This window comes from Myxine glutinosa, chromosome 7 (genome assembly GCF_964187855.1).
Source record: "Myxine glutinosa chromosome 7, kmMyxGlut1.1, whole genome shotgun sequence".
In the NCBI taxonomy this organism is placed as follows: Eukaryota; Metazoa; Chordata; class Myxini; order Myxiniformes; family Myxinidae; genus Myxine; species Myxine glutinosa.
The window spans coordinates 86,543,867-86,560,354 of record NC_136267.1 but is presented as its reverse complement, the minus strand read 5'-3'; the positions used below and the strand labels follow the sequence as shown (position 1 = coordinate 86,560,354).

Sequence of the window (16,488 nt, the reverse complement as noted above, 5' to 3'; positions counted from 1 at the left end):
TGTGTGTCTACCCTCAGGAGTGCCAGGATGCACTATCTCTCCTCACTCAAGAACGAACTCTCAAACCTGTCTCCTTCCTCCAAATCCTGGTGGCATCTGGTCAAATCCGTTTCTGGTGTTTGTTCCCCCTCAATCCCCTCCCTTACCTCAAATGGCCACACAGTTGACATCGCACGTGACAAAGCCGAATGCCTCAACTCTGTGTTTGCCTCAAAATCTTTAGTCCCAAACCCATCTCTCTCTGTTCCCACCTTTCCCAGTCGAACCCAACTGCTCCTGGACTCTGTGTCCTTCTCTCCTGACAAGGTGGAGGAGTTTTTGTCTAACCTCGACTCCGATTCTGCAACTGGACCAGACGGCATCAGCCCACGGGTCATAAAATCCTGCTCTGCCACTCTATCTCACCCTCTCTCTGTTCTTTTCACCCTATCTTTTGCTCAAGGTCATCTACCAGCATCCTGGAAATCAGCAAACATTACCGCTTTACACAAAAAGGTGCAAAAACAGATCCTTTTAACTACAGACCAATCAGCCTGCTCCCAATTATCAGCAAAGTCATGGATTCCATCATTGCTTCGGATATGAAATCTTTCCTCTTCTCCAATGGCTTGATCTCTGATCATCAATTTGGATTCAGACCAGGTCACTCTACTCTGGACATGCTGCTTCTCCTGTCTCAACAATGGATGGAGGTCCTCAATGCCAAACAGGAAATCAGAGCTGTCTCCCTTGACATATCACGTGCCTTCGATACGGTCTGGCACACAGCTCTGCTCACCAAACTCTACTCCTATGGTAGCCATGGAAATCTCCATGCATGGCTTGCGGACTTCCTCTCTGGTCGTAGTCAACGTGTGGCCCTGAATGGATTTCTCTCATCTCCCCTTCCTGTTCAGGCTGGAGTTCCCCAAGGCAGTGTGCTGGGCCCTGTGCTTTTTCTGGTCTTTATCAATGATCTCTCCGACTCTCTGGAAAATCCTCTCTATCTCTTTGCTGATGACTCCACTCTCTGCCGCTCCATTCCTCTTCCCTCAGATCGGCAGTCTGCAGCCTCCTCACTCTCTGAAGACCTGGACAAAATCACAGACTGGTCAAACAAGTGGAACATGTCTTTCAATCCTGACAAATCTCACACTCTTACTATGTCTCTCCGAAAAGATCGAATGGACAACCCTCCCATCTACTTTCTCAACAATCCTCTCCAAGAAGTTCTGTCGCTCAAGCTTTTGGGTCTCACTATCTGCCATGATCTTTCTTGGGAAAACCACATTTCCAAGCTGGCCTGCAAAGCCAGTCGCCGACTGGGCATCCTCCGTCGTGCAAAGTCCTTCCTAGGCACACCTGAGCTCCTCACCACATACAAGGCTTTCATCCGCAGCTCAATGGAATACTGTTCTCCCCTATGGGCTGGTGCTCCTGCCTCACACCTAGCTCGGCTTCACGCTGTTGAAACCAAAGCTTTCAGAATCATTGGAATCTCCCGCGATGAAGCTATCTCTGAGGGCCTTTCACTCACTCACCGCAGGCAGGTAGGTGGTCTTTCTGTCTTCTACCGACTCCTCTCCGGCCTTGCTCCCCCAGCTCTCTCTGTGCTCTGTCCCCCAAATATTCCTACAGGTCGCACAAGATCTGCCAGCAAGCCTCTGATGATTAAACTGCCGAAATCTCGGCTCTCTGCTCACCTTCACTCCTTCATTCCTCTTTTCTCCCGCCTCTGGAACAAACTCCCACACTCCCTTCAATCCCACTCCTCCCTCCAGGTCTTTAAAACAGCTGTTCACCACCATCTCTTATCTTCCCCCATCCAAAACCTTGATCTTTTCTACCCCCACTAATTCACCCCAGATCCACCTTGTTTGTAATTCCAACTTCTTTCATGGTAGTCCTGGCAGTGTCCATATGTTTTATGCCTCTCCCACCCCCTTTCCCATGCCTCGCCCCCAAAGCCCTCTCCCTCCCACAGATCTCTCGATGTCTCCATGTCTCTCGGTTCCTGCTCTCAAATGTTGTGTTTGTGTCCTTCCCCCTCTCTCCCCATCTTGTCTACCGCTCCCGATGTTATTTGTTTTATGTGTCGGTTTGTCGGTTATGTGTCGGTTTGTCTTTCTGTGTGATAAATGTTCGCTCTTTCACGAGCCTCGATCTTGTATACAAAAAAAAAACAAAAAAAAAAACAGAGATGGGTGGACATAACAATTCTAAACCCGCACTCACTCCTCCTCCCCCCGTACACCCAAGCAGGGGTCAATAACACACACCATGCCATGTGTACAAGGGGAATATGCAAGTCGAAATAAACAAATGAGTTTTAAAACATTGATTTCATTTGCATTTATAACACTCTAGTCCTTGTACCTGCCACACACTTTCCTCATCCCCACTCCTGCCCCAGTGAAACTGGGTCGAGAGCCTGACAATTTTATTTTATGTGGTTGTGGGGCAGCACAAGCATGATGGGCAAATGGCCTCCTCCTGCATCAATGTTCATGGTTAAGATGTATTGGTCTGGTATTGAAGTGGTCACCGCGACCAACAGACATCATCAGGTTATGTTTGCAGCAGAATCGCGTCTTTACTTCATGCAATGTAAAGACAGCACCGGTATTTTCCATGAAGTTCATAGGAGGGAACAGCGATCGGAAACTCCAACAATGGATGCTAATTCCGTATGTACCGACATAGACAGACATTCTCCTGCCTGGCAGATATCTGATCATGGTAACGCACTTGCAAGCTTTTGTACCCAGATAACTTCCACAAAAATACCTCAAAAAACTAGCATGGGAGTAACTCACATAATCATGGTCATTATACGCTCACATTGCAACCCATCCAGATGAAATGGGTGAAGAAACGACCTTCTGAGGTCAGCAAAATGAGTACCAGGTAGCTGGCAAGGGGGCATTGCATCAGCACAACAGCCATGCCCCCAGAAAAATGATGCAGCCAGGCAGCTACAGGCTGCATATGAATAAACAAATAAAGTAGTTTGTTCATCCACTTCCAAATGTTCATCATGAATGTAAAACATCCCATTTTATCGACAGCGATAAAGTTGTAAAAATAAATAAACAGGAAGACGTCATGCAGAGCATGAAACTTGCAAAATCAACCCCCACCCCCCACCGCCCCCCCCCCCCGCCCCCCACCCCCCTCCCCCAAAAAAGGTTGCCATTGATCCATCAAATTGTCCATTTCATCAAGATTAAAATTGACGATCTTGTTCAAAGCTCAGATTAATAGGATGAAAAGTGACGATTTTTCAAATGAAAATTGATGATTTTAGAAGTTTCACCTTGAGTTGACCCTTGACCTCAAAAATAGTTTGTTTGCCAATTCAGTGAGGTACTATGCAAAGGCTGTTAAATTTTCAATTATGGAAGTTTGACCTTGAGTTGACATTTGACCTTTTGACTTCAAAAATAGTTGGTTCCCCATTTAGGGTGCCTTCACATACACGGATTATTCTTATGAGTCCTTACGGATCGCCAACTCGTAGTCAATCGCAAGCATCCGTAAATAACGGAAGATGATTTTTGACATGTCAAAAGTTGTTGCGAGTTGTGACGAGTTATCTACGGATACCAGCGAGTTATTTACGGATGCTTGCGATTGACTACGAGTTGGCGATCCGTAAGGACTCGTAAGAATAATCCGTGTATGTGAAGGTTGCATTAGTAACTCAATATGCAAATGCTGTTCAATTATCAAGTGAATCGGATGAAAATGGCGATTTTCGAAATTTGACCTCCAGATGACCTTTGACCTCGAAATCAATAGGCTTCTCAATTGTGACGACCTCTACAACTTGATGTTTTATGACGATCGATTTAGAATTGTGAACTGTAGGCGAGTGACAAACAAAAAGACAAACAAAAAAGATGAAAAATCACTCATAGAGCGACACTTGGCAAAAGAGAACAAAGCAGAATGGCACTCAGTAGACTAGTAGAGCATCCTTTTGACCTCACAAATAATTGGTGGTTGAACACAGTTAGCGGATATGAAAATCCAATTCAAACTTCAAGTCAATAAGATGAAAATTGAGGCTTTTAGAAATTTGAAATTGTTGTTGACCTTTGGCCTATGTTGATCCTTTGACCTATGCTGATCTCAAAAATAGTTGGTGGTTAAATTCAGTTCGCCGATATGTAAATCCTTTTCAAATTTCAAGTCAATCGGATGAAAATTGAGGATTTTAAAATGTGAAAAAGGTGGTTGACCTTTGGCCTACGCTGATCTCAAAAATAGTTGTTGGTTGAATTCAGTTAGCCAATATGTAAATCCTATTCAAATTTCAAGTCAATCGGATGAAAACTGATTTTAGAAATTTGAAAAAAAAGTGGTTGACATTTTGACCTCAAAATACATAGGATTTTGTCAGACCACAAACTCTACCATTTGGTGAAGTTTTGTGAAGATCGGTTTCACATTGTGACCTGTGACCTGTAGGCAAGTATAAGTGAGCGGACAGACAAAGAGACAAAGAGACAAAGAGACAAACACACAAACCGGAGTGATCAACATACTTGCAAAAAAACTTTTTTTTTTGTCAAGTAACAAACAAACAAACAAACAGACAGACAGACAGACAGACAGACAGACAAACGCAACCGACCAATATATTTGGAAAATCTTCGATTTTGCAAGTAATAAAATCATGTGTGAGGACAGAGGTACCTTGGAGAAGGGCTGGGACAGCCTGACAGTCCAGGAGTGACTTAATGTTGTTTTGCGTGCCCATGGCCAAACTGCCAAGCACAATAGCACACTCGGTACGCAGCTCCAGACTGGAATCCTTCTGCTGAAGCAAATACAAGAGCCTGCAAGCAGTGCAACATGTCGAGCGCAGGAAGACAGACCATCACGAATAAGCAAAGGAACTGGCACGATCAAAATCAACAAAATCACATGCTTTACCCCCCAATACATTCTCCACAAGCAAGTTTTGAAGATTTCAAAGCCAAAATGAGCTCAAACCAGAACAAAGCTAACTCCATTAACATGACAGAATGAATGAATGAATGAATGATCATTTTAAGGCCATTTTCCCCGCTAGAGCGGGGGTTAGCCTTGCGGGCCCCATGACACTCATGGTTCCCTGTTTGAGGCAATGTTTTTATGGCCAGATGCCCTTCCTGACGCCAACCCTTGGTCACGCTCTTACGATGCGCAGGGATACGGTGCACCTATTCTAAACCGGGGTACACACCCGGATCATTCATCCCAGCAAGCTGGTACTCAATTTGCCGACCTCGGAAGGATGACAGGCTGAGTCAACCCCCTGGCGTTAATTCAGCTATCGACCGGGATTCGAACCCAGGATCCTAGGATCCCAAGCTGGCACCTTAACCGCTAAGCCAACACCAGGCCTAACATTAACATGACAGAACATTAACATGACAGAAGCTTGAGGGAAACATAGAGTAATATATGTAAATGCTGCCATGAAATAGAATGGATCTACGTGGATGCTTTTCCATCTTATTATTTGAATTCTTGGCATTGATACTGTGCGGACAGTGTAATATTTTTTTATTTTTCTCTTCACTAACATTTTTTTTACTGCTTATCCTTATACCAATCATGTTGTTAGCAACAGTTCCTTCATTTATAGCCTCTCCACTCACCTAAAAAAGGCACAATTCCCACTGCACACCTTACTACACTTTTTGTTTCACCAATTGACCAAAATGACTCAACAAAAATAATTAAAAAGTCCAGCTACATTGAAATAATTGCTTTATTCTGTTAGTGTTCCCACATTAACACATTGCTCATAGTGCAAGAAACTCAGGTTCAAATTTCGTATACCATGTGTTGTTTGTCCTTGTTCACCAATGTCCTTGCTATACATGCAAAAGTACAATTTATATTACCATAATGCCTTTGCCCTAAGTGTGGTACATGTACATTGTACAAGCTCCTTCATGAGCCTTGGAAGCACTGAAAAGCAAACAAAAAAAATGCGAGAAATAGCCACCAGGACACTAGTTCTGTTCTCCCATGGTTGGAGGATGATATCCCTCGCACAAAAAAATCATGTTTTTAATACATGTATCAAGGCTTATAGCAGAGCAGAACAGCTAGGGCAATGGACAAAATGGGGGGGGAAATGGGGGAAAAAAAATCAACATCTAACCAGTCTTGCTAAAATATAGATTTCTCTGGAACAAAATTAAGACAAATAAAATCTTCGACTTGCCTGGGAACAGCACCGAGAACAATCAGATTTGCCTTCTGTTTGTTGTTTCCAATAACGGCATTCTTCATATCACTAGAGCACACCAACACAAGCACCCATACATGAGCGAATAAAACAATGTACGTTCAACTCGGGGGCACCACCAAGGTAGTATTTTGGCTTCTCATTAAACCCAAATGTTGTACTGATGGAGCAACTACCGATGGTCAAAATGAAACATCAATTCTGGCCAAATCATCAAATTAATTGGTAGTGTAATCGAATTATTTATGTAACTGAAATCAATATAAACATTGAAGCAGGTAAGAGCCAAGACTCACACAACACCCTGCAGAACATGCTGAGGGTCATGATGAAAGAGACGATCTACATAATGGCGGCTAGCTGCAGTAACTTCCTGCTCACAACACGCATACACACACACGCATGCTTTAATCAATGAGATGCAAAGTGATCACCACAGCAAAACGAAAGGCACCAGAGCACAAAGACCGATCAGCATTTATGATTAAACAGCGCAACACTTTCTTTCAGGCTCTGGTTACCTCCGCCACCAAAAAAGGGCCGGGGTCCAAAGCTATTGGAAGCTATTGTTACGGCCCAGGGTTCGGGTCTACTATGAGGAGTTTAGTGTCCGTTCCCTCACGAACTTACCGGACCTGAGGCTGCCACGCACGAATAACTTCGTACTTCGGCAGGTTGCGAAACAGCAACTACAAACGCCAATTGGTCTGTCGCCAATTGGTCTGTCGCGCGATAGCAGGGACCAATCATCTGAAACTGCTTACATATACCACGTGACGGTTCCAATCGGGGAACGTACCCTCTAATTCATCCGAGAGAGATGAATCAAGTACACCAGGCAATGTGGTGTGTACAGGTACCACTTTTGTTCCTGGATGGAAATTTAGACAGCCGAGCAACCGTTGGTACCCGCTGGGCTGATGCTAATTTTGTTACAGCCGTTCGATACTCTGGGTGCAAGCAATGGCAAAGCAAGGAAACAAAGGACATTCACGGACAGTTGGAAAGGAAACGTTTAAAGATTCGATTTATTTCCAAGTATTTACAGTGAACATATCGATAGGAAAGAAAAAGTGACAAGAGGCAGAAACTTAGCTTAATCTATGTCTTATGACGATTACAACAAATAAACACTACATGGGCACCCAGCACACATTCACGGGTTATGGGGAGGGGAAAACAAACGTTGGGATCCTGTCAGCAAAATGGTTACGATGTTAGCAGGACCTTGTTGTCTTGATTCACCAACGAGCACCACACCGGCAAAGGGCAGCCCCAGCCTGAGCACAAAGAGCCGGCAGGAAGTCCAGCACGAACACGAAGGGGCAGTCCCAGCACGAACACGGGCAGGCAAACAGGCACGTGCAGAGAGAGTCCAAGTCATGCACAGGTGCAGAGTGTCCGATGACCATGTGCAGAGTGCAGAGAGCACTGCACTGCACTGCATGAACACGTGCACTGAGAGAGATGAATCAAGTACATGCGCTGAGGCCTGAGAGAGAGTGTCGTGCACAGTGCACACGTGCAGCAAGGAGCAGAGAGAGACCGGCCAAGAGGTAGAATCATGCAGGCATGTGCAGAGTGAAACCGGCAGGCAGAGACCAGGCACGTGCAGAGGCCAGAGAGAGAGGGTCCGGCCAAGAGAGCAAATCAAGTGTGCAAGGCCTTTTTGTCAGGCCCTGGCGAGTGTGGGGCTGTATGAGGGTATTTTCCGGGCTGCCGATTGGTGACGTGTCACTTCCTCTGCCCCCCACAAGCCCTCTCCAAAGTTTCTCAGGCCCTGATTGGTGGAGTTTGTCACCCTGCCCCCACAAGCCCTCTTTAAGGGACTTTTACCTGGTGCATAACCCAATGGTCTTTGGTGCATTTGAAAAGTTCCCTATCCACAAAATGTTGTTCCTGGCATCCACCCTTGAGACCTTTGGCCTGTCTTGTCCTTCAAGACTTTGAATCAATATCTGTGGATGCACAGATAGGGTATTTTCCGGGCTGCCGATTGGTGACGTGTCACTTCCTCTGCCCCCCACAAGCCCTCTCCAAAGTTTCTCAGGCCCTGATTGGTGGAGTTTGTCACCCTGCCCCCACAAGCCCTCTTTAAGGGACTTTTACCTGGTGCATAACCCAATGGTCTTTGGTGTATTTGAAAAGTTCCCTATCCACAAAATGTTGTTCCTGGCATCCACCCTTGAGACCTTTGGCCTGTCTTGTCCTTCAAGACTTTGAATCAATATCTGTGGATGCAAACTTTGTGCTACTGCCTGGCTTCCCCTTATGAGTGGAGGGCCTGTATTTCCCTCCCCAACGTATAACGACATACTAACCCATATAAGGGGAAGGGACGAAGATAATGTTCTGCTATGAAATAACTATTCGAAGGGACCTGTATGGTGGTTGTCATTACTTCTTAGCGGTTTCCCAAAACCACAACACTATGTTTTCACTCCTGTCTGTCTGTGAACAGGATATCTCAAAAGGTTTTGGACATATTCAGACGCAACTTTGTGGACAGATCGGGTGTGACAGAGAAGAATTGCTTCAATTGTGAAGATCTGGATCTGGATATATAAAAAAATATATAACCACCTTTAGAGGCCATTTTTCCCCGCAAAGCGGGGGTTGGCCTTTTTCGGGAACCGTGGTTGTTGTTGTTTTTCGGTCCCCGTTTTGAAGCAATGTTTTACGGCCGGATGCCCTTCCTGACGCCAACCCGTTTTGCCGCCTTTAACGACAAACAGGGAATTACCAGTGAACTGGTACTCAATTAGCCGACCTCGGAAGGATGACAGGCTGAGTCAACCCCCCTGGCGTTAATTCAGCGATCGACCGGGATTCGACCCCAGGATCCTTGGATCCTAAGCCGGCACCCTAGCCGCTAGCCCAACACCAGCGCCCAACACCAGTGCTGGATACGAGAGTTTAATTCATAAGTGATTCTTCACCTTTGAAAGATGGGACCAAAAACGGTATTTAGCATGATATTTCAAAAGTTGTGCATGAGTTATAACAAAACTAAGTGGATGAGTTGGTTAGGTGACAAGAACAAACATATTAGATTTTAGTTCTGATTCGGATGGACATCTGGCCGATCAGTAGGATAGAAAACAAAGTGTTCCTGGTGGAGGTGTGCGCTCTATGGAGTGCCATTCTAGTTTGCATTTGGTATTGGGTATTGCATTTGGGTCCATTTGTTTGGATGTCTGCACAGAATGCGAGTATGCATATGAATTACATTCGACACTTAAGAACCCTGAGACCGTTTAAGACCCCTAAAGCCCTTGAGATCCTTGGTAACCGAAGACCCTATAGGACCTCTAAAGCACATTAGAGCCTTGAGACCCCCAAGACCCTTTGAGACCCCGAAGCCCATGAAGACCCTTTCGACTGTCGCGGAAGTGGAGGGTGAGACTCAAGACGCCAATGGTCGGAAACAGGTTTTACAAAAGGTCACAACTTTATTAAACTGTATTCACTTCATCCAATTACCAAAATGATACCGCATAATATAATGGATCAGGTTAACTCTTTTCGCTGGTCCTTCTCTCCATCCGACACTCCCGTTCGGTCAGCGCTTCACGTAGCAAGTACTCGTTCATTCCATCGTTCCGTCGGGCAGGGCTTCTGAGGACAAGTGTACTTTACTCAACGTTTGCTCTCGTTATATCGCCAAACTGGACTTAATCTCCTCTCCGCTAATGTCCCGAGGTCATGCATCGCACCGAGTCCTGGCATCAGCTCGCTCCTCTCCTGCTGTGATTTTCCATTTACACAGCAGGGGGGGGGGTGCTCTAGCCTGGGGCCTTGACCAGGTGTTTCAAGAGATTACATTGTTCATACACATAAAATGTATCTGCTTTGTTACCAGGTTAATTAATAAGTTACCAGGGCCAATCAATATGTTACACTGAGTTACACTTCCACAATTCCCTCATCTTTTTGTTTTTGTTTATATTAACCATTAATCTAAACATCAATATAAGTAAACAATCAATCACTACTAGTAAACATCATTACAAGTATAAGTAAATAATCAATCACTTTGGTAATCAAATTCCCTTAGGCATACACCGTCATCCTGCAAGAATCACAAAACATTTCGTTGGTCATTGACTCCTTCCATATTGTTCAATCTATTGCATTTGCATCACAAATATATTTTCAAAACAACACTTCACCATCACCAAGATACAACAATTTCACTTCATTTTCAAGTTTTGTAAAGCATCTGCACCATCTGGCAAAAAACGTTTGCCTCCACACAAATGTTAACTTTGTTTGAAAGGAAGGGCTGATCACTTGTGTTTGAATCCAGGTATGAAACATTTTCTCCTAATGTCTTCATAGCTCCTGCACTACTTCGTGTAGGATTTCGCTGTTGTGGTAACACTGCGGAGTCATAGACTGACCCTTCTCTCCATGTAGCATTCTTGCCACTTTTTTTGCTGTGAACCATAATGATTCCTTGAACAAGGCCTTCACCCAGTTGTAGTCGACTTGCCTCTTCCCTCATTGTGAGTGGGCAGCAAGTATTGGTGTGACGTTGATTGGCCAGCAAGATGTGGAACAGGGATGCCGGATGCATCCACACTGATGTTGGGACCATGGTGTTCAGGTCATTCATGGTCCTTACCAGGAGCAACCAGCAGAATCGTGCACAGCTGTTGTGACAAGGGCACAGCCGTTTTTTGCAGCTCCATGCTGGTTCCCCGGACGTTGGTGAAGTAATAACATATGTCCCCGCATTTCACAGAGGTTGCAGGTAAAATGTCATTGTCCTGCAACTTCTGATGTGGTGAATGTTCGAAGTCTTCGAACAAGAGTAAGTGATCGCCTTTCTTTCATATGTTGCAGTGTGATCCAGGCAAATGGTCACATAAATTTCCTTGGTGAAGGTAAGCATTCATCTCCAAGTTACACGGGAGAATGTCTTCATCATTCTTTGAGAAAGAGGGTGTATGCCACGATTAACTTCATTTTTTAGCCACAAATTTTCTTTCTCGAACTTCTTCCCAATTCCGTTAGCACTCCCTTCAAAATGTGATCTCGTCTTATCCTTATGCTCAGTCACATCTGAATCTGCTTTCCACACACACTGAATCAGATAGGGTACATCTTACCATGAAATCAGCATAATCATGTATATCTTCCGACAGTTTCACATTCAACAATTTGTTGTTTTTCCTTAACACAAAAAGTTATATTCATTTATATGCGTCACACAAATAATATTCAATCAGGTATGTATTTTATTACTAAACTAAGAATAGCATTGTATATGATTACAATCACAAACGGGAATACCTAATTCCCAACAACAATTTTCCCAAACCAACAAATTAAGCATAATGTATTATTACCATAATTCCTCTCCACTTTTTCTTTTCCCTCTTTTTCCTAACAGTGTGTCACTCGTGGTGATATGAGTTCATTGATATTGTAATTGACACAACTCATAACATTGTCGTTATGCCATTATCTTAATTCTACTGTTTATGTCGCCATAAAAGTCTTCCTTTTCTGGTTCCACATTTCTTTCCTCATTTGTCACTTCATGTGTTATCATCGTGTTGTTGGTTACCTTATTCAAACACACCGTCACTAAGGCTTTCAAGCAAGCCACCACTAAAACAATTGCCAATATAACTACTAAACCAACAAACAAGTCTGCTACTCCTTGTATATATTCATATCTATGACATAGTTATATGTCGATGACATTTAACATTATATACCAAACTAACAAGCTTCCTAAAAGGTAAATAAAGAAAATCCCTTAATATGTAACATAATCAGATTATTTGTCTTACCCTGATCCCCCTATCTCCCGGGGTTGAACTCAATCCCCTGATCATGAGTGTAGTTGTGATACATTTTTTCACTCATGTTGTATTTATATCAGCAGGTAATTGTATGTCATGTAGGCAAATAAATGTCACTATTCCAAGTAGGAATATCACATGTTGAAAATGTAATGTTTATCAATGCAAGGGGTGTTAAAATGTAATTCAAATGACTGTAAATCATGACTATCATTTTTCTACCACTGAATGTTCTGCTGGGCTGCTAGGTGCAGCCTCATTTTCTGTGGGATCGTCCACCTTAGCCCCATGTGCTTGCTTGCAATGAGAGGCATGAATCCAACTTTCTATTTTGGGTCCATATTTGTTTCTATTCTTATCAATCTCCTATGGTTTATCAATTCGTTCCAAGATACCGCAACCAAAGGTTTTAACCAAAGCTCTACCAAACTATTTCCAATTTGAACAAAAATGCCAGTGAAACAATGATTCGAAGGATTAACTTCAAGGGGTCAATAAATTTATTCTATAGCCAGATCTAATTTTCCCATCCAATAGTTTGCCTTGCCACATGTCATATTATAACACCTTAATAAACCTTCGAAAAAATGTTTCCCATCTCAACAAATTTCCTTTTTTACAAATAGCCATGTGTAACTTACGTATTTAACTACAATTTCCTCTCAATTTGTTTGGCCTAACTGGCCGCAAAAGTGGCTGCCAGCATGCAGTACCGTTTTTATCTACCAAGGAAGTGTTCCACACAAGACCTCTACCAAAATGTTGTTTGTAAAAACAAATCTGGGATTTCTGATTACATGGATGCACACTCTCAGGACATTTTCAGGCTGCTGTTAACAATCCACTACGATGACTTAATTCCTTTACCCACAATCAAATAATTAGTACAAATTGAGGATATTATCCCTATCACATTCTTTTATAGATTCATTATGTTGGATCTAATTTTTTCCAATAATTTTCCACTGCTGTAAGGCGGAACAATAGCTCTCATAAGTCTTAGTAATATCGTACTTAATTTGCCCAGCAGAGAATAATTTATTTACTATCCTTTCTCATCTGTTAACCAGTGACTTTGTTTAAACTCCAGAACTGAAAAACCCACAATAGTTCAAACCAGCAAAATTTTCTTTACTCTTTTCCCATATCATCTATGCCTAAAACACATCCATACATACAGCACAATTTATATGCTGATAAAATTCAAGTTTATATATATAAAATCCATGAGCAGAGTATTCTGGGAAGTCAGTGTAAGACCTCTCCCAAATTTGGATGATTTTGTACTTCCTCATTTCCTTTTATGAAGCTCATATCCATAAATAGATGTTATTCTCATATACATTCTATCAAAAATGGAATCCCAAAATTACTCACAATTTTACTATTAATTAATGGCTGCTCATAACCCAGCACATCAAATTTTTTTTATATTCCATTTCCCTTGACAAAAGAGATAATGTTCATAATCAAATTATATTTCTATTTTATTTTACGGATTCTCTGGATATTCAATCCCATCCACATATCCCAATCCCATCCACATATAACTATCCATTTCCAGACAGGCACACTGTCGGTGTCAACAATCTTGTAAGATTGATACACAAAAACACACACACACATGCATTATGCATATTTGTTTGCGTTGGAACCATTATTTACAGATCAGATGGGTGTCAATTTTATTTCAATTTCATAAAATTTGTCAATCAAATTCAAAATGCTTATAGACAAATAACCCAAAAGTCCATTCTTAGAAAACCCTTATGATGTCAAATTGAAATTACCCTTTCTGCCTTCACAATAATCTATCCAAATTTTGACTACACACCCATTTGCATGTCAGTCGACCATTGACCTATCAATCGTGCGGAACAATAGTCCGAAATTCCCACCTGATCATCATGTGACTCTTGTTACTTGGTTTGCCAACAATTGCAACGCAATTGTTCCAAACTTTGTAAATTTAAAATTGCTGTGCCCAAAATAGAAGATCCAATTTTGGCATTTGATCAATTAATTATTAATTTGTTAACAAGCAAAAAGAAAAATGAATCATTCTTGCTCTGAAAACTTTTCAGACACAAGAATCATTGACAGTTGTTCATGTTTGTCCAGTAATCGAATCTGTTGAGGCCAATCATCATTTGGGATTTGCAGCAATGAAGGCCTAATCATTGTCTGAGGTACCGGTAAGCACTGGTACCCTTGATCTTGGTTTGCCCCATGACCTTGTCTTCCTGTTGACATACGGACATCTTCTTCTCCAATGTCCCATCTTTCCACACTCGAAACACCGGTTTCTGTCGTTGTCTGATCTGTGCGCCTGTGCACTTGTATTGCTGGGCTGCATCTCTACATCCCTGAGTTGCCACTGCAATCTCTCGTTATCTCCTGAAACACGAAAAAATTCTCTGTACCGTCCTTTTTGGGGAGACAACTGGAAATCAGATGGGACAACTGTGACTTTCATTCCTAATTTCGAGGGCAGTTGTGCATTTGTCTCCTCCACTGTATCCTGTATCCTTTTTATTTTAAGTTCTAGTTCCGTTATCCGTTCTTGCTGTTTCCGTTGTCTGGATTCACCATCCCAAAGATGGAATGCAAGCCAGTCTACCGTTAGATTCTGTCTCTTCCTGGCTTTCAATCTTTGTTCCAATCTTTCCAATCGACTTCGCTCAAATGTACCATCTCTTGGAAACTCCTCATCATGTCCCTTTGTCCACAAATACCAATTCTCGACCTGCCTTATAGCTTCGGCACCATAACGGTCGTACATATGATGTGTACAAGTACCTTTTTGTGGAATCTCTGGTTGTCCTTGTGTGTTCTTGCAGGCTCCATTTCCCATTCTGCCTTTTATCAAAGTAGCGTTGGATGTGTTGTAGCTTGTTCCAGGTTCCTCTAAAGCTTCACTCGTACCTCCAGGAAGGATCTCTCCACCTGTTCGCACGGTGATTTCCAGAGAATCTCCCTCAGCTGTGGCTTTTGCACAATCCAATCTCACAGATCAGTATTTGCAGATGAGCCGGAGGGTCAGTATGAAGTGGGTGAATCCTCAGGTGTCCGCTCTGTTTGACGGGGAAATCACACAATGGTAACCGCACATATATATCTGTATATAAACTCACCACCTTGCTCAATTTTCCCAGGTTGTCTCCACATTGATAATATCTCGCAAAGATATCAAAGCTTCTTTCTTGAGACCGCATTTTCATCAATCAAACAATCAATATATTCAATTCAATTTATTCAGTTCAATTTATGCAATTAAATTCAATCAATTAGATTCAATCAATTAACAATTCAATCAATTATTCAATTTCAATTAATTCATCAATATTCATCAATAAATCAAATTAATCATTTTGAATGACTCCTTGCATAAGCCCTTTCCCCAATGATGTCAGGACAGGTCCATCCATTGACTGAGATCGAATTTCATCGGTCGTCACCTCGGATTCGTACCTCATGTCAATTGATGAATCGCCGTCCTGTCCTAGGGTCATATCTGACATATTTTCCCATTTTGCCTGGTCTCCACAAATTTTTCTTTGCAACCACTAAAGGCAACTCATCCTTCATTCGTGAGACAGCCAAAATGGATGCCAGATATTAAAGTTCTTTGGGAAAAATATCTCATCATTTTTCTTTTAATAGTATCCAAAATCTCTTGGCAATATAAATTTCGTAAAACTCCTGAAATAAGACTGTAAAATTTCTTCAATCATGCTAAATTTTGAAACTCCATCGCTTGTAATACCCAATTTATCCCATAGGGCTTGAAAGTTCTTTCCCAAGTTCATGCAGCATTCTGCATTTGAACCCTATGATATCATTCATAATAATCATCATGATTTTATAGTCATGGTCCTATCATAATCATCTATTTAAAACGAACATTTCCTTTATCACCACAGCTATGTGGTATAATCAACAATAGAATAAAACTGTACATAGCAACAGGCTACCTCATGGCCACTTAGTATACCTATTGACAATAAGTCATAACAATATCGAATAATCATTGAACAATTCAAAAATCGCTTCCCCTGCTCCAGCCGCAGCATCCGTGATATTTGTTTGCTCATTCACTATTCCTGATTCGTCATCAAGGATCTCCATCATCACACAGCGTACTTAATTCCGCATTTTAATGAGAATTCAACAGGAATTTACGACTCAAAGGAAAAAGAACGAGCAGACCTTTTGCAGGATGATCGTTACAAAATCGTTACATATATTAAAGTATTTCTAATGTCGACAAATCATATCTTAATTCTTGCAAGATTTGGTTCTTTGAATAAATCACAGCACCGGGAGAACCAGCTCCAAAAATGGATCTTTGTGTTTATTCAGCACCCTAGTAATTGGTTCTTTGTGTACTAATTACACAGCACCCAGGCCCCGCTCATATGGATCTTTGTGCAGCGCTACACA

General features: G+C 42.3%; 1 protein-coding gene across 2 annotated transcripts in view; it reads right to left on the bottom strand.

Moving 5' to 3' along the window:
- ARMC8 (armadillo repeat containing 8) overlaps positions 1-16,488 on the bottom strand; it is a 131,123-nt gene that overhangs the window by 91,376 nt on the left and 23,259 nt on the right. For both annotated transcript variants that reach the window (XM_068122640.2, XM_068122641.2), the window contains exons 3-5: positions 6,526-6,602; positions 6,206-6,277; positions 4,681-4,823 (exon numbers count right to left, since the gene is read on the bottom strand). In XM_068122640.2, coding sequence (XP_067978741.1) covers positions 4,681-4,823; positions 6,206-6,277; positions 6,526-6,602 — 292 coding nt within the window. The remainder of the gene's footprint in view (positions 1-4,680; positions 4,824-6,205; positions 6,278-6,525; positions 6,603-16,488) is intronic.